At 39.3% G+C, this 25,108-nt stretch overlaps 1 protein-coding gene across 1 annotated transcript in view; it reads right to left on the bottom strand.

Annotated features, from left to right (window-relative positions):
• The window catches only part of GRIP1 (glutamate receptor interacting protein 1), a 310,641-nt gene that overhangs the window by 23,274 nt on the left and 262,259 nt on the right, over window positions 1-25,108 (bottom strand). Inside the window, exons 9-15 of the mRNA XM_066550113.1 lie at window positions 23,679-23,848; window positions 18,228-18,383; window positions 13,153-13,339; window positions 11,660-11,805; window positions 10,563-10,643; window positions 3,025-3,094; window positions 2,628-2,773 (exon numbers count right to left, since the gene is read on the bottom strand). Of these exons, the coding sequence (XP_066406210.1) occupies window positions 2,628-2,773; window positions 3,025-3,094; window positions 10,563-10,643; window positions 11,660-11,805; window positions 13,153-13,339; window positions 18,228-18,383; window positions 23,679-23,848 (956 nt within the window). The remainder of the gene's footprint in view (window positions 1-2,627; window positions 2,774-3,024; window positions 3,095-10,562; window positions 10,644-11,659; window positions 11,806-13,152; window positions 13,340-18,227; window positions 18,384-23,678; window positions 23,849-25,108) is intronic.

Genomic DNA, 25,108 nt, shown 5'->3' with positions numbered 1-25,108 from the left:
GAGTTCACATCAACTGCACTTTGTTTGCCATGCTCTTTCCAGAAGCACCCAGCTCCCCAGATGTCACTGGAAGCCCCTGTGGCTCACAGCGGGCTGGCATGCAAGCTGCCACTGCACAGCAGAACAGGGGCAGCTTTGCTTGCTTAAAGCATTTAGGGAACAACCACAAATCCCCTGGGGTCAAATGCTGGCACTGTTCATCCAGATGTGGCATGGACATGGTACAAGGCTTCAAGTGAAAGGTGGAAAGTAACACCAAGCTAGCTGAATATGTAATAGCCAGCACTTGCTAACAAGTGGCACAACATTAACATTTCTCTGCTATAAACACAAAGTGAATAAAAAGTTACTAACAATCAGCAGCCCTTCCACATGAGACCTGGAAGAGAGAGATCTCAGTGAATGACTGGAAAGAAGATGAATGACTGGAAAGAAGACTGGTCCATTATGTCTGTTTTCTGGTTAGCTGTAGGTCAGACAATTATTGGAAGAATGTTATGCTGAGCAGAATGTTGGAGCTATCCAAGAAAAGGACATACATGTGGCCTGAATTCACCAGGAGGCCAGTTCTGCCATGTGAAAGCAAAGAATGGTAATATTCAAGAAAGGTAGCTAGCCATTAAGATTAGGATTTAAGATTGTCCTCAGTTTGGGAAGCTGGCAAGAAGAAAAGGAAAAATTGCTGGAAACATACCTCCATCTGGGGAGAAGATATAACTGAAGTACTACGGTTATGGGTCTCATCTTTTTGAGATTTTCCATCTTTCTTTTGTTGTGATGCAATTCTTGTGGCTAATTCTTGGAAACCACATTTAATGAAAGTAGGTCCTCTGTGCTGCAGTGCCTCTGCTCTGCCCAGTGGCCTCTTGCTCATCAGAACAACATCAGAGCAATACAGTGACAAGGGCAAGGAGCAGCAGGATCTGGGGAGCCCCTGACATGCCTCACCCTGCTGTGGCCTCAGCTGCACGGCGGCTCAGAGGAACACAGTCTGAGACCCCCACTCCCTGCCTCACCTTCCTCAAAAAAGCATACAGTGAGAAGTAAAAAGAAGTTTAAATCCTAATCTTATTCTGTGCTTTACAAAACATTTTGGAGTGCTCCATGCCTACTCATCAATCAGCATTAGGCTTTTATTTTCTCAGGGAATTTATTATTTTCCTCTGTTGAGTTTGAGCAGCACATTTCTTCCTTTGTGAGGAAAAAAACTTTCATAAGTAAATTAATGGCAAACACAAAAAGAATTGTTTTAACTGAGATATACTTTTTATTACACCTTTGCTACTGTTATACCACTAAATATTTTTCTTTAACATTTGAGGAGACACTCATTTTAAATTTCAAAGTACCTGAAATCTGCTATAAATACTTTCGTTTACGCTTTGACACTTAGTCAACTCTTACAAGAATAATTTGTACAAAGAATTTTTTTTAGTAGGTTTCTGAGTAGCTGTCCAGTCACACTTGAATCTGTTCAGTTACACCAATCATGTCTGGATAAAACATTGTAGTTGTGTGAGAATCTTGATATAGATACATATCAAGCAATGAGAGTGTGTAAAAGGAAATTGTGGTATAAGAATCCCACTGAGACTAAAACCTGTACCAGATACCATGGTGTGCAATACCTAAGAGAGCAAAGATCTTATTTTCCATAAGTGGAGACCGAAATCCCCATTTCAATTACAGCAACAATTTGCACAAGGTACTAAATGCACCTGCCTTTGCTTTGTACTATAATACTGAGAAGATACTTGGTTTGCTTTCAAAATCAATTAGGAGGGGGAAAGAAAAAGGAAAAGTGTCTTCTAGTGCAATTCTAAACAGCACTTCAACAGCTGCACTAAATTTCAATACTAAAGTGTGGCAGGTTGTGCCTTTTTGCTGTGAGAAGCTCTTTTTGTAAAGAGCTGAAGAGAAGTGAATCTCCAGTTTGTGCTTTTGTGTAACACTGTAATACAAACACCAGCAGTAATAGTAGTTATAACTGTCTTACTTCCTTTGCCCTACAGTGCATAACAGAACTCACTTTATAATCTCCAGGTAGAAATTCTGCTCTCATGGAATCCAGAGTGGGGAAGACACAAGACTATTAATAGGTGTAGGTGCAGAAAATTATGGCAGGTCCATTATTCCATTGGGCTGATCAGACATGGCAGCCATCAGATATCCAGCACAGTGTGAAAAGTACTACTTACCTTTGAGCATGTGAACAGCCATACCAAAGTCAAATTTTTGAGTTTATGGACAAAGCACACACTACACCACTTTGCTGGAGAACTGAAGCCTAAGGACACATGCTCTGCTAACCATGATTCCAATTTTAAAAGCAGAGAAAATCCCAATATGCTGGTAAGAAACAGATCAACTTTATATGGCTGCACCTGAGGGCCAATTGTCTTTTCAGTAAACTAGAGACCTAATTTTGCAGTGCAAGCAATGTAGCCAGTGAGAAAATTCAACACTTTATGTACCATTAAAATTCTTTTTAGGTGACATTTTCTGATTATCATTAGCATAAACCAGACATGTTCAGAAAAAAACATTTCACTAAAATGGAAAATAAATCCCCTATGCTCTAGAAATCCTGAAAATCCACACCAATCTGCAATAGCCATTGCTAATACCAGAATTATCTTCGTCCTTGCGGATCTTTAGCTTGACAAGGTCCTCGCAGTGCTGGAGGATCTGGACAGCATCTTCCATTGAGCAGTTGTCCAGTCGAATATTATCTATTGCCAGCAACTTATCACCCAGTTCCAGTGTCCCAGTCCTGCAAACAAGCAGACATGAAACTCAAGTAACATTAAAAGAAAAGTATCTAAACATTATTATAGAAACAAGATGGATTGTTAGGACAATTATTTCTTAATATGCCTTCTATTTTCTAACTTTTCACAAAAGTTTTATTAAAATATAGCGCAGCCTCTTCACAGTCTCTTACAAGCTCTCTCTGTTTAATTTGAATTTGGCTGGTTACACACATAAACAGATTTTTATTGGGAGCTTTTTTGGGAGTCTTACCTGTGAGCAACACTTCCTTTCTTGATATCAGAAATAACCAGAGGGTCCCCTGGTTTTCTGCTTGATGGAGCTGTAATAAAGAATATATACAGGCATTTGGTTTTGTTTCTAGATAATGCAGATGGACTAATTTTGACCACAAACCAATACTTCATACACATTCTTTACTTGTATTATGTTCCTCCCCTACCCTTAAATTATCTGAACTTCAGGTAAAAACTAACACCAGCAGCATATTGGCAAGACTGGATACTCCTCAAAGATTAGAAAATTTCAGAATTGCAGTGACCGGTACAAAGGGAACTTAGCCTGATATGTCTGAATTCTGGGTTAGACCAGGACTGAGCCATGTGAAGACACCCCCCAGTACAGCTCCAGTGATCTATCACAAAGATCTGCACAGCTGTAACACATAAGGAAGACTTTCTGTATTACAATCTTTCAGGGCAACTACTAATGGTGATCTTTTGCCAGAATAACTCCTGTAATACCATATCCTGTCCAACAGAGCTGCTCTGGCAAAATATCTAGAGTGGGCTAGTCCACATTCTTTCCATGCACTTGTGTCCCATCCAGTGCTTCAGGCAGAGGTATGAAGGTAAGGTGTCCTGGGTGAGAAGGAGGAATCCACTTCAATAAAGGAGATGCTGTGGACAGTGGCCACACACCCCACTGGGCTGATACACTACTGGCATGTTTGCACAGGTGTAGCTTACAGCACACCAATGTTTGCTTCAGTGTAACTCACTGCTTCCTCTGAAGCAACCTGTGCCTCTTTCTAAGAGAGTAACCTTGCCCCCCTGTACTGCTGCTGGACCTTAAGAATTGTGGACTTTTCCCAGCTTTCTACTGGGGATGCCTACTAGAAACTGCAATTCCAGTCAGTTTAGTAAAACTCCCACCACTCTCCTTGCACACTTATCTCTTTCTGGAAGGATCTGACATTAATGGTCAATTTTTCTGTCTCTCATGGTTAAAAACATGCTCTGCTCTTCAACACTAGGCATTGCAATTCTTTACCAACTTGTGCAAAAGTATTTGACAAGTTTCCCTTGGTCAGGAAATTTGCTTTGCAATTTTGCTTGACCTTTAGCTGCCTAGGAAGCAGTTAAATACACCAGAGGAAGTCAACAGTGATCACTATCTACTTCCAGAGGACTGTTTCTTGAAGTGGCTTCGCTGAATGCATTGTTTTGGAGGGTTCATCCATTTGCTGACAGAAGACTGCACTGTAGATCTGATATGGCAAGCATCACCTTAGAATTTGAGGGTGAGGAAGGCACATTGTTAGACATCTGTGTGGCATATGCTGTCTACTTCTGGGAAGAATATCACCTACAGCTGCTCTTCCCTGGAGGTGCTCCATGTGGTGAACACAGACAGACTTTTGGGACTCCTAACAAAGAGTGTGCTGATAATAAAACATTGCCATGTGGTATAATGCTCTCAGCTCTCCTGAAAGCACTAATCAGTTTTGCACATTTAGTATTCTTCAACTGCCCCACACCATTTCTGCTCTGTGAACTGAGCCCCTGCATCCTTTCACAGAAGGTACCTTTCCAGCAGGCTCCCACGCCTGAACTGACAATCACCCAAAAACTGTCCTTGTTGGAGGATCACCTACAAAATCCTGATGTCAGTTACTTTAGCAGCTCATGAATCTTCTCTCTGATGCAAAATGACAGCACACCTACAGCAACCACATGGTAAATTAATAATGACATTTCCAACACAATATGCTAACAGGTCTTGTTAACCTTAGCTGCCCTGGCTGAGACAGCCTTTGAATGTCCAAAGGAACTGTTCAAGAACTGCTGAAGAGCCATATTTCAAATGCAATGTGAAAGTCCAGAAAACAGACATACAAGGATTTTGAAGAATTTTTAGAAATTTGTCTAAACCAGAATGCTTTCAGGAAATGATTATGTTGCAATTTAGAGAACAGTAATTCACTTTTTGCAAGATATGTTATTTTCGTAGATTGTTTCTTATACTTTCATGTCATGGGTCAAATACATTAAAAATCCATAATTTACTTGAATCCTTTGGATTTATTTTATCAATTAGTAACTTGTTAAAATTTTAGAGTATCACTTTGGTGATTTTTTAATTCCATGTTTTTACCCTCTGGGTTGCCTTACTCTCAGGTTATAGGCTACCCACTGCAGACTACGGTTTTAGTTTTGAAATACTTTTCATAAGTATTACAAAATTATCAGAACTAAGGAAACAGTCCATTATTTTGTAAAAAGAAGAGAGGAGGAACCAAAATGAGGGAAAGAGCACAGCTCAAAGAGCAGAGCCACAAAGCACATGTGGATGTAAAGATTATGATGCTGCACACAAAGTTATCACCGTTTCAAACTGAGGAAGTGTGAACCGGCAGCATTTTAAGAGTTCTCCTGGGCTATTATTTGGTCTGGAGAATGAAAGCCTTTTTGTAGGCACCAAACAGCTCTGTGTGGAATGAATCCCCCCACGCTGAGAAGCAGATACACCACACTTCATTTTGGTATTGTTCAATGCGCATGGCATACTTCCTACAAATTATTCAAGTTGTGTTGCAATCATGAATTTCCTCCTGAACTTTTGGACCTTTTTGCACATTACCACAGGCTAAGATTGTCTCCCAAACACTGGCGAACAAATGCTGTCTCCAGCAAGAAGATTGAGTACTACCCTGATTTTACAGATAAGCAGAAGAAACATAGAAAAATTTTGGTCAAAGTATGACAGTTTTCAGTGAGCAATTTGAGATATCCATGCCTTTATGTCTCACAATAGTTTGTAGAATATAAGAGCTTCTATGTCTGAAATACAACTACTGGCATTTTCAGCAACAGCTGCTGACAAGTAGCATTTCTGTAAGTGCAACCCCGTGATCTCAATACTTCTGCATAAAATCAAGCAGCCACCTGTGGAAAATCTCCACCCCCACTCCCAGAATGACTTGTCGCAGCACAAGTCTTTTGCAGAGAAAAGAAAAACCATCCTAATTTCTCCAGGGTAGCATTAAACACCTTGACCATGAGATTGCCTCCTTTGTCTTTCTGCAATCCTCCATCCCATTCATTAAGCAGCCTCCATCCCCTTTGTTACACACCACTGTTTCATCTCTCCCCAGAGAGCAGAGAAACCAGAGATCCAGAGGGAAAGCAGTCTTTGACCAGTTGACAGACCCACATCAATAATGCAAGCTTGAAGTGACACTGTACAGCTTCCAGTCTCCACTTCAGAATTATTTCTGGTTTTAAGAGGCTGTTAAAAGTAAAGCACCTTACCACTCACCCATGTCCAGCCTTCTTGTTCAAGTCCCAGCTGCCCCTAATCCTGATCACAGTTCAGTCTCTCCCCTCATTTGCTGCATCTCTGTTACAGCTTTCCACTTGCTTCCTCTCCTTGCCCCATTCTGCTTGTCCAATGACGATCTCATCTTTTCTCCCCCCTGTTCCAGCTTAGTCTTGTTCAGCTTTTGCAGAGACCTTAGAGTCTGCATGAATAACTACAAGTGGACGGAAGAGTGCATGACGTTGTACAGGTACTAAATTTAGTGTTGCAACTAAATGGCTGCTCTTAAGCAAGTTGTTTGCTGTCTCTTTAAATTGCTCTTTGATCTGGTCTCCACCCCAGGTCTCTCTACCCTATTCTACTACACTTACCCAGCCACTTGAAAGTAAGTTCAATGAAGTGTTATCAGTTCTGTGTATCAGCTGTTCCAGTACATTTAAAAACACCCTCAAACAATGCTCCTTGCTTATTACATTGCTAACTCAAACAAAACCCCCCACAAAGTGACTTCAACAGATTTTGGGTGGACATCTCACCCACCACCCAGACAAAACCCACTACTTTCAGCCTGACTTCAAACTTTGGAGTTTGATCAAGCTCTGAACAAACTGAACAAACAAAGGAAGATGCTCATGTGATGGAAAAATACTTTTTATACAAAGTCAGTCCATTTATCCACAATGCTGGTTTACAGCTACTAGACATTTTTAAGAATAGTGTGATTAATAAATAAAGAAGCTTTTTAAAATTACACGGATGCAGATCTTTTGTTCCTTAAGTATTGGTTCATGTGGAGCCGCTGAGAAATCCGTTGATATTTTTCTATCTTGAAAAGAATTACCTGTAATGCTTCAAAATTAAGTAGAGCTTGCCAGATGAAATCCCAAAATACACAGAAGCATGCTTTAGAAAATAAATTCTCATACTCAATGTATCTTTAGATATTTACAAAGCTTGTTTCCAATGAAATACAAAACCAATAAAGCTGACTATGGTATAGCTGCTAATCAAAGTGACTCAGAGAAACTGATGATAGTTTGGGTGAGATTCTGATATTCTTACCAGCTTTGCAGCTTCTTATTCCTTGAATAGTCCCATTAGCTTCAGAGAGATTATTTATGAAGCAAGGTGCTGCAGTTCATTACTAGAAAGGATATCAGAATCTCACATAAGACAGAAAAAAAGAAAAGGAAAGGAAAAAAAAAAAGCTGTTAACTACAATTACCAGAATCCACTAGTAAGTCATTTTACTGGACATCATTCAATGTTCTTGACAAAAAAATAATTAGTCTATGATAAAGTAGCCACTTGCCTCAAAAACCTTTAAAAAAGGTTTTTGTCTTTGAAAAGAAAATCTATATTCATTATACGGTTTCAAGTCAATGTCAATGGCAAATAAATTGAAACAGCTTTGAGTACTAGTAGCACTACTTGTAAATGTTCCTTCTTCTAGGGAATGATTCTGCTACAAAAGCATAATCACATGCACAGGAACACTCCTGTGTTTAATTTGGATGATGTAATTTTAAGAACTGAGACCTTCTATTTGCTCTAATCGGGTAACTGGGTGTGAAACTAGTGATATGTGAAGCATTAAATATAAAGTCATGTATATTTGCAAAATATGAAAATATGAAATAAGGTCTATATTCAGTATTTATCATTGATAAAATTAGACAGATATTGCAGAGCTAAGGGACAAATGATAGGACTGCAATGTGTTTTTGAAGGCAGCAGTCTGCCTTCATACACACATTGCAGTCCTATCATTTGGACTTAGGCAAGACTGCTATACTGGGAGATAACTGACATGAACTATCCAAAACTCAGAGCCCTGGATTAATATTAACAATGATGCTCATGAAACTTTCTTCTGTCCTGCTTTTAAGGGGACAGAAGGGGATGCTATCTAAGGGGATCTTTAATGTTTTCTGTTATTTTTCTCTTGAATTAATAAATCTGAAACTAAAGAAAGTCTCTTCTCCTATTACAAGTCTTGTTTTTCAAAGACCATGAATTATCTTATTTGTCTTTAGTTTTGTGTGTTACCTCAGATATGCCTTCAATAAAGCACCTGGTTGTAACTCCATGCAAGCACTCTTGGTGCTCATTAACATGGAAAACAATTTCAAGAAAGAGAAATAAATTCCTCTTCTAGGATCTCTGACTCCTAACAGCTGACCTAGAAGAACTCTTGGACTTAAAAATAGACAAATGCTCACATGCCAGCCCAAAGTGAAGTTGCACTTCCTCTCTGACAAAAAATGTCAGTCCTGTCTGTCAGATTAGATAATTTCCTTACTCTTATACAAACCCCAAACTAAATGGGGGATATGGAAAGTAAGAAAGGTGTTTCCCTGTAATGTTTTAATAGCACTGTCTCATTTAACATTAACTCCATTAACTTGAGAAGGAAGAGGATGAAACAGGTCTCTAGCCCTTTTAAGATATCAAGCCCACAAGTGAATGAATCTGATCATCTCCATCCCCCCTGCTTAAGACATATCAACTCTGCCAAGTTTCCTTTAGTATTTGTTTCTTAAAAGAAATCATATGGCTTTCTGAAAATATCAGTAATCAATGGCATGCTAATGTGCTAAAGTGTCCTGACAGAAATTTGACAAAATGAATAAAAAATGCTTGTATTCTTCAAATCATATTGCCTTATCTAGCAGTTAATTAGGTAAAACAGAGCAAAAGACTGAAAAGCAAGCATGACATGCAGCAATTCAAGACTTCTACCAGTTATTAATATAAACCCTTTAAAACCATGTAAATAATTTATCCTAGATAAATTTTATATGAATGAAATACTATCCATGAGACTATATATAAGAGATAATTTAATTTAAATATAAAGATACTGCAGTATATTCACAAGAGCAGAGAGCTAAGAGCAACCACATGTTACTCTGATTATATAAAGCACTAATTTTATAAAGCATTAATTTTTTGGAATTAAATTCCAGATCAGTAAGGCATGCAAAGTTTGAAAGAGGAGTCCTAAAACCTAAATTCCAAGAACATTAGCTTTCCATTAAAAATTTATTCCTACAGACAAAAAAAAGGAGATGTCTGCATTCCAAAAAACAACACAAATCAAATTACTAGTAAGACCATATTTTTTCAACAACCTTACAAACCTTTATCAATATTAAGAATAACATTTAAATAGAACAGCCTCGCTCCTGGTTTTATCATTTCTCAGTATTTTCATTTGCACAGATACATGTAGACCTACGATTTTGCTTCAAATATCACATCACATGTTACAGAGTCTAACAGTATCACACTCATTCAAGTGTGCAACACAAACAAATGGGCCTGCAGTGTCTCTCATTTGTTCCTGAGATGTAATCCTAAGCACTGCTGTACTTCTGATTAACCATATTCCACTCTGCTGGTAAAAGCCTCGAGAATACAAAGCACAGTCTTCCCCCAAGACACATGAAAAACTCTAAAGGAAGACTAATAGCCTAAGAAAGGCCACAGCCATAAAAGAATGTTAATTCTGATGACACCAGATTCTGCAGTGTCAAGCCCATTAACTTTGATATGGATTGTTTTTCCTTCCCTCAAGAGCTGAATTCAGTATGCTGGAGTTCATCGGGTCAAAATCCAGTTCTAACACATTGTTTTACTCTCTCCTCACAAAATAAACATAGGAACACTTAATTTCAAACCACAGCAACAAATACTTTTTGAGAAACAGATTGATGCAGGCTCCTGTGACTTTCTTCAGCGATCTCCGCAATCCCCAGTGAAAGGGGATTTTTCTGTGACTCACACACTCAGGACTGCCCGCAAGTTCTCGAGACTGAGGATGTACCTGTGTTCTGAAGTAGAAAATAACCCTAGGTATGTGGATCCTCATGTCTGTGAGACCCTTCAGTGGGGTTCTGTTCAGGCTATAAACTTCCCAGCTATGGAAATACTTTTGCATGGACCTAATTCTGCTGATTTCTTTCTTTTTTCTTTTTTTTTTTTTTAATAAATAACTTTAATTGGAGTTAAATATGTGAAGGAGTAAGTCAAACATTAGATTTAGCAAACTTCTGGCTTTGTTAACTACTTGAAGGGGAGTATAAATATATTACAGAACAGTATTTCAAAACAGGAAAAGCAGTAAAAGAAGCTGGAAAAAGGAAAAATAAGTTTATACCAAAAGAAATGTTAGTTTGTAGCTCAAAGATCTACTATCTGCAGATTATCCCATAAACGTGGTCTGAAAAATAAGCCCTTGTACTTACAACTTATGGTGATGCCAAGTTCCACATTATGCTTCTTTGGTAGTTTCACATGAAATGTTCCACTGCTTGGTATAACTGATTCTATAAAAAATATTTAAAATGTTAGATAATTTATAAGGCACAGCAATTCCATGAGCATGGAACTATGCATGTAAGTTGATGAAATCACACCAGAGTCACAAGGCAGGGATAAAACACAGGTGCTAAAATGAAGGAGCTATGATTTATAACTCTACTGGTAATTTCACGGTTACTCAATTTTTTTTAAGCTTTAACTGAATTTGTAGAGATTGCACGGGCCAGCAGCCAGCTGAGACTGCAGGTTTTTAGCTCATATGCAAGTTCTGTGAGCACACGGGAAAATTTCACTGCTGGCAGACAGCTTTTAATTAAAAGGACAGGAGATTGAGTCATAAGGATTTCTGACCTTTGCTGCTGCAGGACTAGCACTTATTTTTAACTGTCCACTAAGGTAACTGCCATGGGTTTAACATCTAGTGGGAAGAAAATGAATCCAGTGGTGCACACACATAATGTGTACTTGATATACACAGTTTGTGATTTCATGGGTATATTCTGTATGCTTAAACACATTACAGAATAAATGAATGCCATTAGTAATAATACTCACCAGAAAAACTAACAATGATTCTTCTGGCCATTGATAATTAATTTTCTATTATTTTATTTAGAGATACTGTGAGTGAAACACCTCCAGAGTTTTTTTGTTTATCCACCCTTTTTAATACTTTTCTGTCTTGTGAAACATTTTATTATTTGGCCTGTAGAGGATTTGTCTCTGTTTAGCAGAACATTTCTATCTCAGGCCAGAAAAATGTCTGGAAATAACTCAGAGGAGAGACAGTCACCAGATCTTACTACAGGACCTGTCATTTCTATTTGCTTTCCAAAATAGACTGCAGGGCTGTGTGAAATGAGAAAGCTGTACAAGAAACCACGTTTCAAATAAGTCACTTGAAAACTGAATGGTGTAGATGTGAGAAGAAAACCTCTACCCCAGATTCCTAACACTTGCAATGTACTTGGGATCTATTCCTTCATTTTTCTTGCAAGACAGAATAACAGGACATTCATACCTGCAACATCAAATTCTATTTCCAAAGTGACCTTGTTGGTGATAGAGGAGTCTCTGAGCAGTTGATTAGCCTCATCAAATGTGCTGTCTTCTGTTGGGACACCATTTATTGACACTATTCTGTCTCCTATTTGCAGCACCCCACACCTTGGTACAAAACAATACAAAACAATCATCAGATGTGCATGTTACCAGAACCAGCAGTATCACAGAATCACAGAATCATTTAGGTGGGGAAAATGCTTTAAGACCACTGAGCCCTACCATTAACCCAGCACTGAGAAGTCCACCCTTTCTGTGTTGATTTCCCATATTTACATGTCTTTTAAATACCACCAGGAATTGAGTCTGAACTTCTTCCCTGGGCAGTCTGTTCCAGTCCTTGACAACCTTTTTCACTGAAGAAATTTTTCCTAATATTCAATCTAAACCTACCCTGGCACAACTTGAGGCCATTTCCTCTTGTCCTGTTGTGTGTTATCTGGGAGAAGAGACCAATCCCCACCTGGCTACATCCTGTTCTCAGATAGTTGTGGGGAGCTATAAGGCTCCCCTGGAGCCTCCTTTCCTCCAGATTAAACACCCCCAGCTCCCTCAGCTGCTAGCCTTGTTAGAGTTGTTCTTCATCTCCTTCACTGGCTCCACTGCCCTTCTCTGCACCTCAATGTCTTTCATATAAAGAGGGGCCCAGAACTGAACACAGCACCTGTGGTGTGGCCTCACCAGAGCCAAGGACAGGGACATGATCACTGCCCTGGTTTGGCTGGCCACACAGTTTCTGATATGACCCACCTGATCAAACACCTTCAACCAGACCTTGAAGGATAATTATGGCATAGCAGCTCACCAAGCTACCTAGGCACAGAAGCTGCTGCCCCTTTGCACCACAACACTATCTAGCACTCCCAGTATGGGTTGTGTCCTCTAGGTGCTGGGACCCAGGAAGAGGGGTCTTCATGCTTCCCTCCCACCCATGGACATCATCTGTGTCTCTGACCCTGGGCTGCAGGTGAAATGGCAGCTGGTGCTTGTCTGTGCAGCTGCTATCATTCTCATGACACGATTAAATACATATATAAGCATAAAAATATAATTGAAATAATTAGTAAGTCAAAATTCTGGTACTCCTCAAGATTTGATTCTGTACCAAAACTGAAAAGAGCTGGATACAGCTTCCCCCCTGGCAAGCTCAATTATCACTATTTTGACTTCATTGATTTTTCTGATTTTTTTCTTCTTTTTTGGTTTTGTTTTGCGTGAATATAGCTTCCAGTCTCCTTCTGGAGGACTCTGTATGATCAGAACACCGGTGCTTGTCATTCTTTTATAGCTGACCAAGTGCACGAAACACCATTGTCAGAACAGAAAGTGTATTACTTGCCCCACTCCACTGAGCAAGGCCCTGCGATTTGTCACAAACTGAAAGAGAGCAAGAAGCCCAAAGCCCCGAGGAACGCCCATGGAATGCACTCAGCAGTCAGTTCTAGAGCTCACCTTTCCGCCGGACTGTCAGCCTCAATGTAGGAAATGAGAGGTGGAGAGGACAAGGTCTCAGTAGCAAACACGCTACCCTGGAGCTGTATCCCAAACCCCACTATGGGGTCAGCTGTCAGCACCACTTCTGTGGTTTCTGTGTGGACGACCTGCCCAGCCAAACCAACAGTGCTAGAGGCTAAAGACACTATAAAACAGAGCAGACCAGGAGGAAAGACATTCATATACACCAGAAGTTTCATTGCTTTTTGAGAAAATTGTTCTTTACAATAAATCTAGTCAATGAAATGTCTCTTTAAAAGTCAATTTAGGCTAGAGTTTATAAATTATGTATAAACAGTTATGGCATATAAGATAATAGAAAACATCTGGTTGTATGCTGGAATGCAAAAAGATAATTCTTGTTCTGAGTAAAATAAATGTGTTTGATATCCCCACTCCAAAAATCTCAGGACATCCTTGAATTCTGTTTGCATTAGGATAAGCAGAACTTCAACAGGAACTAAGGCAATTGGAAGCACAAGCCCAGCTGTTATTCAGGCAGATTCCTCTTTTGAACATCTCACAGCCATTCACTGTAGCTAGCAACAAAGCACATGAATCAGGCTTGCTTGCAAGCAGTAAGGATGCCTTCTTCTTGTACATGTTTACCATAAGTCAGCAATTTGTCAGGCTAACTAGGTAATGTAAGGAAGTTGAACAAACTGCCCTGTTTTGCCAACCAGTGTATCTCACAATCAAGGGATTGTGAGAAAAAAGGTTCTGTGGGGTCTCTCAAAGCCACTGAGGGACCCTTCTATGAGAAACTCAGGCTTTACTCACACTTTTTCTGAAAGGCTGCAGTACAGATCAAGACAAAAACAACACTGAGATTCAATACAATTACCTGTAAAAGGAGGGACTGCACCTTTGCCTCCCTGACCTCTGTCTAAACGCCTATTGTATTATGGTTTGAATTCCCCCAGAGACAAACTATTGCCTTTCATTTCATACACATGTCTGCTAAGAATTAGGTAAAATTTCATAGATTACTTGAGGGATAGGTTACTTGTGCATTTTTTTTCTCTTAGATGCGGGGGAAAAAATGTTGACATTATAGACAGTATTAGCACAACTGTAAAAAGATGTCAGAGGTTATATAAGTATTTCCCCACACTATGGGGCTGCAAGCATTGGCCTTTTGCTCTATATACTGTTAGTATAAATCTGATTGATGTGGCACAGCTGGCAATGACAGATCTTTGCAAAATTTTCACTTGCCAAAAAGCTCACAATTTTCTGCTTTCTCCCAGCAAAGCCCCTTCCCACTCTAAAACTGTCTCTTCCAAATAACTGAATTCTTCCTCATATCTTGTTTTAACTTTTCTTTCTAAGAATTGTGCACCATTTCAGATACTCAATAGCTTCCTTCTTACTCTTTCTTTTATCTGCACTCAATAAGATATGCTTATACACAAAGACAAATACTAAAAATCTGTTCTTAGAAACTTCCAACAGCTTTAGCATTTACTGCATCTGAGAAATAGGTTTCTCCAGCCCTCACTGCTGCAAAGGCTAAAATATAATGAAACCAAATAAATTAATATAATACCTAGGACACCTTCTAGAAACATCTTAATTTAGGGCAAAGGAAAGTTCAATTTTCCCTTTCTTAAAGGTCATATAACAATTACTTGTTAACTTCATCTCTATCTCCCATCGCTTACGCCTCTATTCCCTCCATGCAGCAGGTATCTAGTTGACTCTGTAACCTTCTTACTCTTTTTATAATGTCCTACTAAATATCTCATAAAATTTATTTCAACTTTCAGTTGAAATAAAGTAAAGACAGTAAAAGTTTTAATTCACATTGGGAAATTAAGTCACTATCTGTGGGATTTAAAACTCACTCTGATAAACATTTTGATGATGTCAACACTTAAGTATGATAATTAGGAACTCCTTCCACTCCAAAAGAAAAGGAAAGAGAAACAGGAACAAAAAAAAACCCCTCAGAGATGAAAATGATCCTTTCTTAATCAGGTAACAATAGCTATCTCCTAAGACTCTAAATGCCACAGGTACCCAAAATGTAAAATGTCACAGGTACCAAAACCCATGACTTAGAGCATGTTGGGGTTTGTAACTCAACAGTAACTGCAGCAAGAAACAGTGACATTTTTTGGCTCCTTGATGGATTAGAATTTTCAGGCCAGGAAGCAGCGCTGTTGATTTTAAAAGGGGACATGGATGTATTTGTATTTCCAGTGAACACTGCTTGCTATTGCTAGGGGTATATTCCAGCATACTTGTATAGCTCTCATCTAACTCTTAGCAACATTCCTGGGGGCTAGTTTGCTATATGCTCTGCAGTTATGTAAATCATGATCATAAATTTGAAGATGATGCACTTTTATGTCCACAGTTATACAAGAAGCAGAACAAGATGTGCTTCAAGGTGCATCTGTGGATTATTATGCCTCCAGTCTCCCACTCTTACCTACAAGCAATTGAAAAATGTTTGCAATTCTTCCTGATAGCTGTTGAGAAAAGAGCACCTGCGCATGTCTAAAACCCTCTTGAACTTCTACCACATATGCAATCCTGGTAAAGTAAATTGGTATAAATTATGGCTCGTTTCCAACCACTAATAGGGACCTAATGCAAAATACTTCAGGATTTAAACTTTAATGAAATAATAATCTAAGTGTTTCCACAATGAATCCCACACCTTAAACAAACAATCAAACAAACAAAAGCAGAAGAAGAATAAAACCTGAAAACAAGTGGCAAAAAAAAGCTTGTGGCAGCAGGGCATGCCCTCAATTTTTACAGCCACATATTTAGAAGGATCTGCATGACTAATGCAATGATTGTTAAATCATGACCATATAAGTCTTTAACCCATCGTGCCATCAATACTTCATCTTCATGAATTATGCCATGATCACATTATGTTGTGCAAATATTCTTAAATAATTGGCAATGTAAACTTTATAGCAACCTACGTATTTTTATTACCAAGTAACATTCTAAAAGATTTAATAAACTTTACCTTAATAAAACTCTCAAATGATCCAACTGGATTAAAGAAAAAAATCCCACTAAAAATTAAAGACTCTGCTACTCCTTTTCCATGAAAAGCACAGCAGTCAATCTACCTGGTTCTCATGAGTCTCCCACAAAGGGAGAGGTTTTCCAAATCTTGTTGATGGATAGTGGAAAGATACAGGACTGGACATTCTCTATCCTGGTCCAGTGCAGGACATTCCGAGCGGTGTGGGTCTCTAAAGTTGGCTGTTATCGCTGTCACAAGTATGGGTATAAGTCTACTAACAGAGTAAGGAACTCTGCATGGGCTGAGAAGCAAACTCACAAAAAGAGCAAACAAGTCTGGCTGGCCAGCCAATTCCTCCACAGCCAGTTCCAATTCAGGGCTGTTGATGCAGTCACAGGTTGTACTGAGGCACTGACCATTCAGTGATGGGGCCAGTTTCAGGTACTTTGTAATGCTCTGCATCGAGACCTCACAATGCGAATGGGTAATAAACTGCTGCACAACTAAGCCTTGTCCTAACTTCTCCTATCTAGAGATTTGTTTACTCATAGCAGCTTGTTATCCCCAGGGCCTTCTGACTTGAAAAATCTTTTAGGTGGGCTGCAGTACATATGTGACTGTTCCCCTAAATGCCACATCACTGGCCTTGTTTTGAGTCTTTCAAGGTAACACAGACAAGGCTTCCTTGAAGGAAAAATTATTTGAAAAATTGAACAACACAAGTTACAGCTGTGTCCAAGATCCATAATAGGATTAGCTTTGAGGATTTCATCCTTTGTTGAACAGCTAAAACGTAGCACAACTGATGAACAATTTTTTGCATTGATTTTACCATTCAAATCAATTACTACTAGTGTAACACTACTACTGGTTCTCACGTGCAGAGGAGAAGGTGTAAGAGCTGGACCTCTACTGATACCACAGCATGACAGACACAGTATCCCCTCTTGACCCAAAAGAACCCAACCCATTAGAAGCTAACATGTCAGTAGATGAGCTGTGAAAAATGGCTGATCAGATTAAAAACAAAAAATGCACTTACAGGCAAATGTTATGCAAAAATATGTGCTTTACAGAAGAAATAACAAGCAAGCAACAAAAACTGCAAGAAAGCAAAACCTCAATTCCTCTCTAATGTGTTCTCATAATTCTGTAGTGATTGGCCTTGGAAGCTGCTGGATTGCTCTGTTTTTACTATGACCATGGGGAATCTTTAAAATACAGCAGCAGTGCTGTAATGTGCAGCAGCTCAGTTCTTTCAGAGTGGACTTCTGAGCATTGTTACCTAGAGCAAATGATTTACAGAGCAGTTCTCACCTCCCTGCTCTGGAGGAACTGAGTTGCTGTGGGTTGCACAAAGACAGACAAACCAAAAGAGAGGAGGCACTCTCATGGAGTCTGGGAAAAAATGCACTGACACAGCCACACTCTTTCCAGCCCAGTGAATGCTTAGCAATATGCAAAATGGAACAGCCTGAATAGATCTGTTCTGGCTTGGGAAATGACTGACTCATAGGCAATCCATGCTTTGAGTCCCAGAGAGTGGTCAAATGAGGCTACTCAGTCTTCACTGTAACGTGCTCTCCCTCACCAAAATAACTGTACAGGTCATGGTGTAGATGTAAACATTAGAACTACCTAGGAGGTGCCATGGCAAGCTCTGCCTTCCCTAATGTGGCAGCTGGTGAGCTTACCAGCAATCTGTTTTTGACTATTCCCTAATGAACATAGGAAGAGTTAAAAAAGGAATTTTAATATCACTTCAGTAATGGTATAACAAACTCTTCCAGCACTGTCTGAAAAAAATATTCCTTTATAAATTTCAGATGAGATAGTTATGCTTGACAGCATCTACTCATCTCATTTTAGCATTGGACAAATATTTTTACCCTTGTGTTTCCATATGTCTACCAGGAACTCTCTCTTCTGTCTAGAATATATGTGTTTAATTAAGGTACTGTGCTTTTTCTCTGCATCTTCCCCCTCCTCCACCCCTTCATTCACTGCACATTTTTGAGGAAATGCAGTTACCACCTACAGGAGCTTTTGAAGTCCTTCTTTTTCATCCTCCGCCTCATCATTGTCCCCCGTGGGCTGGTGGAGTAGAGGCTGCGAGGCAAGGTCCCCATGTTCAGGGAACTCAGGCTGTATGCACTCATGGAGGTAGGAGAGAAGGATGAAGACACCAGAGCTGCTGTAAGAAATCAAACACTTGGCATACAGCACTCAGTCCTCACAGAAGAGCGCGGCACATGCCTGTAACTCATCAATGAATCAAACATTTTATGTATAGGCTGTGTATGACGCACAGGAATGCTTGGTGCACTTCCAACAACAAAGACATTTAAACCACACAGGTGACCCTAGGAAAAAGTAAAGCCAGCATTTCATGACAACACTTGCTGGAAGCTAACAAAGATAATGTAGACACAAAAGATATATTCATAGTATACAACTTACTTTAAGAAAACCATGTGAAATTAAACTTTTCAACACATATCCCCAGACTAATGCAAATAATGCAAATCAATATATCTAGATACACTGATTTTAGAAATGCCTTTTTGTAGTAGGTAATTTCTGACAAAGATTTGCAAGCAATGCTTTGCATTCAAAAATAATGCTTTGTATACACTTTTCCAATCCAATGGTCTACTCATACATAGAAGAAGAGCTGATTAATTCAGAATTTTCAAGCCTTTACCTATCTACAAAGGCTGCTTTGTTATAGAGAAGAAAAGGTGTAAAATGTCAGAAATAACCTCAGCATGGCTATGAAAGAGTGTAGCATCCATAAAACTGAAAAGGTTTTAGAGCCTGAAATGGGAAAAGTATGAGTGAAAGAAGAAGGGAGGGAGGAGGAAGAAGAGAGAGGAGGAGGAGGAAGAAGAAGAAGAGAAGTGAGTATGTCAGCAGGAAAAGGTGTGAACATTACGAAGGCTTTTTTGAGGAGGCGCTTTCTGGAATTTCAAGGCTGTCATCCTGCAATGGTCAGGGTGGTAGGTGTTATAATGGTGGTAGGTGAGGAGGCTGCTCTGGCTGTTGGCACACGAATCCCAGGTAAGTTGCCTGTTGCTTCTTTCAACCTTCACTGCCCGCATGAAGGGATGATGGAAAATCAGAAAAAAAAAAGGACCAGAGAAGAGGTAAAAGTAACTGAATTGCACAAACAAAATAAAAAAAAAACCAAAACTATAAACCAGAAGTGAAAGAAAGAAAACAAATTGAAAATAAAATAAAATAAAATAAAATAAAATAAAATAAAATATAACAAATAACCTGGTCTTGTCTTTTTATCAGGGGGTTCTAACTTAAGAAGCAGAAATAATATTTTTTCTCAGAAAAACATTTCTGATTTAGTTTTTTCTTTCTTTTTTATATTTGTTTCAAAAATTATGGTTACTGAATCGATTTTTAATCTCCTTCTGGCTACAGAGCTAAGATTGCAAACTTTCTCAGAAAATACTATGATACTACATATGACCACTAACTGAAGGCTAATAACTCTCTGCTTGCATTAATCTATTTTAAAAAGACCAACCAGATACCTTACATGGCACTGCCTAGAATGGAGATACTTCCCTGCTATTTCAATTTACTGTATTGACATTTTAATTTTGCCACAATCTATTGCTGGCATTATGCTATTCTGTGCAGTAAATGACTTCCCAATGCCAGAAGCAGGAAAACTATCCTGAAACCTGGTTAATAAAGAAAAGAGTTCTTATTGATTAGTTGGATTTGCAATTTTGTATTTTTGTTTTGTGGTTTTTGTGTTGGTTTTTTTTTAAACTTGATCTTCAAAACTTTAAAATGATCCTTCACTGGATTAAATTTGAGACTGTATTTGATTATTTAATTGCGGGTTCTATGTGCCGAAAGTGAAGACTGGTATTTACTAAGAGAATGGGAAGCATTTCAGTTGTCAAATCTTAAAGGAAAAGGATTGAAGTCTCCCTTGATTAAATATAATATATTCATCATTAAATTCAGCATGTCTGTATCCTTGCTGAACCATAAAGGCACAGTTCAAACTGGGAAGTATGCACTGAATTTTTCGTCTTAAAACACCAAGGGATTTGCCCATACTACAGAATCATGGAATGGTTTGGATTTGGTGGACCTTAAAGACCATCTTGTTCAAACCCTGCTACCATGGGAAGAGACACCTTTCACTAGACCAGGTGGCTCCGGGCCCCTTCCAACTTGGCCTTCAACACTTCCAGGGATGAGGCTGCCACAGCTTCTCTGGGTAGCCTGTCCCAGCGCTTCACCACCCTCACAGTGAAGAATTTCTTCCTAATATCTAATCTAAACTGTTTCTAAATCTGTTTCTATAAAACATAGAGTTTGCTGTCTTTGTCCCATGAGCTGTATTACCTGTGTCCCTCTGCTACCTGCTAAATGGCTAAAATGGCTAAATGGCTAAAAGTCTGCTAAAATGGCTGCACACTTGTCTGTCCCCATGCTGGCCTTTAACAGGAGCCCAAAACCTTGAGCATTTAGGTTGGACCTACACCTTATGTTCATGTCTTATTCCATGAAATAAAACAAGGCGGGGGAAAGGGCAGCCACTACAGCAAGCCCTGTGCTCCGGCAGAAGGAAAGCTGTCCTTTGGTTTCACTTTGTATCACATGAGCATTGATGTGCTAATTGCCTGGCTGTACTAGCCCTTCTGACTCAAGAGCGATGCCTATGTCTACAGGGTGGATCTATGGAGTGCACACCAGGGAAGGGACAGGGAAAGGGGAGCACAGGGGCTCACCATGTCCCTGCAGCCTGGTGGAGTGGTGGAGACCCTGCAGGCCCTGGAGCTGCCTGACCTGGCCCTGTGTCTTCAGTCAGATTGCCCTGGAGTTGCAATCCTCCATGAGAACACTGTGCCCCAGCATGTACTTGAATCAAAAGAATTATTTTTTTGCCCCAATATCAGGTATCAAAAGTAAGGTAGAGGTGCAATGCCAGCACCAGGCTGGATCTGTGCCCCTTGGGTTCCTCACCTGCTAGGACCACCACCCTCAGGAACTTTGGAAAATCTCATGTTAGCCAGAAAAGTCCTGGAAACACCAGAAGCAGTCTGATATGGCCTTATGTGTCTTAGAGACTTAGAATGTCTTCTCAGATGAAATCGTCTCTTCAATTACGTGCACAGACAGCAAGATTTCTTAACTTTAACTACAGTGAAAAAAATTAAAATCTGATAAGAACAATGTGGCCAGGTGGATTTTCATTATTTTCAAGCTGCTGTGAGCCTTGTTTAATTAAAAAGACTGCTTCCAGCAGGAAATTATCTGGCAGTCCTTGAGATTTTTTCTTAATGTTTTATTTTCATGCCGAGAGTAGAGATAAAAATGTCCTACAAAGTGGGAAAGTACACAAATTCAGTTTGCTCAGCTTGTAGAAGGATAGTCCCAATTCAACAAAAGTTCTGTAAAAGAAAATCCTTTTGTGTGTAACCATAGTAATTTAGTGGTAATTTCAGCTTTTCCAGTACAGGGCTGTGTATAGTAAACATAAAACTAATGGGGCAGCAAGAGAAATGAATGTCAGCAGCAGAGTGTAAAGAAAAAAAAACATGAAGAAGAATCCTATATTTTTTAGAGCTCTTCACTTTATTTTAGGGCTAAAATTTCAGTTTATTTTATATACTGACTTTCCTGCCTGTTTTAAATTCCTAACATATTCCCACAAGACCAATAACTGAGCTCAGCAGGTACAGCCCTAATGACTCAGCTTATTGCAGACAAAGCAAAGGAGATTTTCACTCTCTGCAGCCTCTAGGTCATACCACACCTGATAAAAGGTTGTTTCTTAGAGGGAACTTGCTTCCATAAAGCTTGTTACATCTTGAATTGGTCATGATATTGTGGTAGCACCACCTGATGTGGAGCTGAAACGGTCTGTAAACATCCTAGTTATTCTGCCTTACTGAAGAAAGCAACTTTATTACTTTAGGGATACTTTCCCCCAAAAGATGCTCTTATAGATCATCTTTTGCTGATCACCTAAATATGATTTAGTAACAGACAATTCTTAACTCTGGCATAGCAAGAGCATTTCTTTTTCTAAGCATCTACACTGGTTACTAGAATATTAACAGCATCAATCTGTTATAAATGTTGGTTAACAAACCAACTACTTCAAGTAATACAATTATCTACACAAATCATTGGCCCCAGCATTTGTCTTCCCCCAAAAAACAGTCTTAAAATTCTTTAACCATCAGAAATTAATTGCATGACATCTTTGCTTCAAAAAAAGAGGAAGATTTGTTTGCAATGTACTGTCATAACTGAAAGGAATGGACATACACTGCAAATTTCGGCTCCAACTCATTCTGCTTGTGCAGTATCACTCTGCTCCTTCTGGCTCTAAGCAGCTTAAGTAGAAAAGGGCAAGAGCTGAGTACAGGGAGAACATGTAATTGCAAAGGTTACTTTTTTTCACCCTGGTCTAGGAGAAACGAATGTCTGCTCTGTCACTAGACCAGTATTCCCTACTCTGAGAAACTGTCTAGAACACCATTTATCAAGGGACAACCTGGAAGTTGCATGGATGTCCCAGAACACTGACCATCACTGACATTTTGAGACCTCAGAAATCTTGTCTTGGTCTAGAGGTGGCAGAAGCACAGTACCATAGGCTCAGAAAAATTAAGCCACTGGTTCATGCTGCAACACATGTACCTATTTTCTGTGTATTTGATAACCCTTGTTACTGTTTTGATGTCTATCAACATGTGCTATTTCAGACTGAATTTAAGGATTACTGTGAATTAGCCACTTTCTCCCAGTTAGTTAGAAGACAAGACAGGCAGCCTCCATCTTCAAATACTAAGACATTTTACAAACATTTGATTTGAGAATGGAAAGCCATTCTATTCAAGCATATTGGTATGAAATAAGAATCACAGTGAAAAGGTCTGCAATGCAGGAAACTGTTTCCAAACAGTTTTGATAAGCCTTGACAGTGAACCTGTGAAGCAATCTCAGAAGCACTTTAAAAGATGATGGCAATAAATAATAATGCCATTAACAAGAGAAAGTAAGGGAGGGATTTATGTATTTTAGGGGAGAACAGGTGTTACTAATTGACCACAACTATCAAATCAATATGCTGAAAATAAGTTGGCTGTGGTACTACTTCCCCACTCTAAATTTAAGAATCAATGTAGAGATTAATTTACTGAAGTATCTCGTAGCAGCCCCAACAATTACAACAGTAGAGTCAACAGGTGTCTTTATGTACATTTGCAAGTTTGTAGAGGTATTTCTTAGCAAAACGTTTCCCTCTCTGGCCATTGGAATCTAGAGGGTTCATTAAGACCAAGAACACACAGAGCTGCTCAGAAACTGCAGAAGCATAACGTGGGGAGCTGAAACAACACTTACAGACAAAACTGCAGCGATAGCTTTGATCATTCAGCATGGGCAGGCAAAGCACAAGAAAGCAAGAGAAAGAGGTATTTGGTGCTACAGATTCTCTTACCATGCTCTGGGCCTTTCAGTGCTAGCCGTGTCTGGTGGTGGGGAAGGATCTCCAGTTTGACATTATCAGCTGCATTAGCCAAAAACTGCGTTGCTTCCGCCAGTGTACAGTACTCCATGCTGGTGCCATCAATGGACAGAATATGGTCTCCTACATGTAATGCACCACATCTATACAAAAGGGGAAAAACTTGGTATGATCAGGTATGCTATTTTCTTGCACAATGAGTTTTTCTGCCTTCAAACTGGTCATGACAACTATGAACATGTTTTTTTTTTTCGAGAGACATTTGTGTTTTGTAGGCACTGTCAGTGGTCAGACTTTAACTCTATTAGTACAAACCTTAAAAACAATTCCGTTAATACAGTATATGCCAAGACATCACTCACAGAACTGCAAACTGCAATGGGGTAGCTGACTCTAAAATATATGTAAATGGCAGCAGGATAAAATGAGAAGAGCTTAAGGAGACTCGAATAACTTGGTCACATATCCCTCACACAAGCACCCAGTTCATCATTTTTTGAGTTATAATTCAAACATTTATTAGTACAAAAGCTGTAAATGATGATGAAATTATGCAGTAGTCAAACAAATAATGAAACCAGGGCTAGCATGGTGACTCTAGGAGTGGGGTGGGGAGGGGGCTATCTGCTAAATTTTGCTGCACTCAAGAGACTGGCTACTGGATGAGTTGAGAAATGCAAACACAGCAGTCAGCATCCCGACGTACCAGTCAAGTGGACAGCTCCTTTAATTGGTTACCCCCTGCGAAATGGGAAAAAACAGAGGGAGAAAATTAAAGCATCCTGCACCATTGAACTGGAGAACACCCCTGGATCAATGGCCGTCACTCTCAAAGTTTCTACTGTAGGGAAAAGCCCACAGAGGAGCTGTAGACTCACTGCTACAAGTGGGTGCTACCAAAAGCACCGTTGCCAAAGAGGAGTTACAAGGTAGGGTGACTGGGGACATGCAGGAGGAATTTGCTGCTGAAACGCAATATATAAAAAAAATTTAAATAGAGATATGAATATAGAAATATCTTGTATATGTATAAACACACACATACACACACACACACGCCCCAGGAAAGATCCTACAACTTTGTTGCAGAGGATCAGACCACTGAGGAAAAATATCTAGCTATAATTTTAATGTTTTAAATGGTTTTATTTGAAGGTTTAAATGAAGTGGAAATATTACAGCAAAACAATTTAAAAATACAGAAGCCAGTCTTCCTTATATCTCACTTGTATTCTAAAATATCAGTAGAAGAATCCAGACATAAGGAGTTCCATTTCACTGTGTCACAAGATTGAGTGATATATCCTAAAAGAACACTCCAAGGTTGCAAAGCCTCAAAATTTACTTCCCTTGACAGCTGTTCCATATGGTGGGCTTACTTCAAGAATTCCAGTGGGTTATGT

The sequence above is a fragment of the Molothrus aeneus genome, chromosome 5 (assembly GCF_037042795.1).
Source record: "Molothrus aeneus isolate 106 chromosome 5, BPBGC_Maene_1.0, whole genome shotgun sequence".
NCBI classification, from domain to species: domain Eukaryota; kingdom Metazoa; phylum Chordata; class Aves; order Passeriformes; family Icteridae; genus Molothrus; species Molothrus aeneus.
The sequence above is the reverse complement of the archived record's forward strand: the minus strand, read 5'-3'. Positions and strand labels throughout refer to the sequence as shown.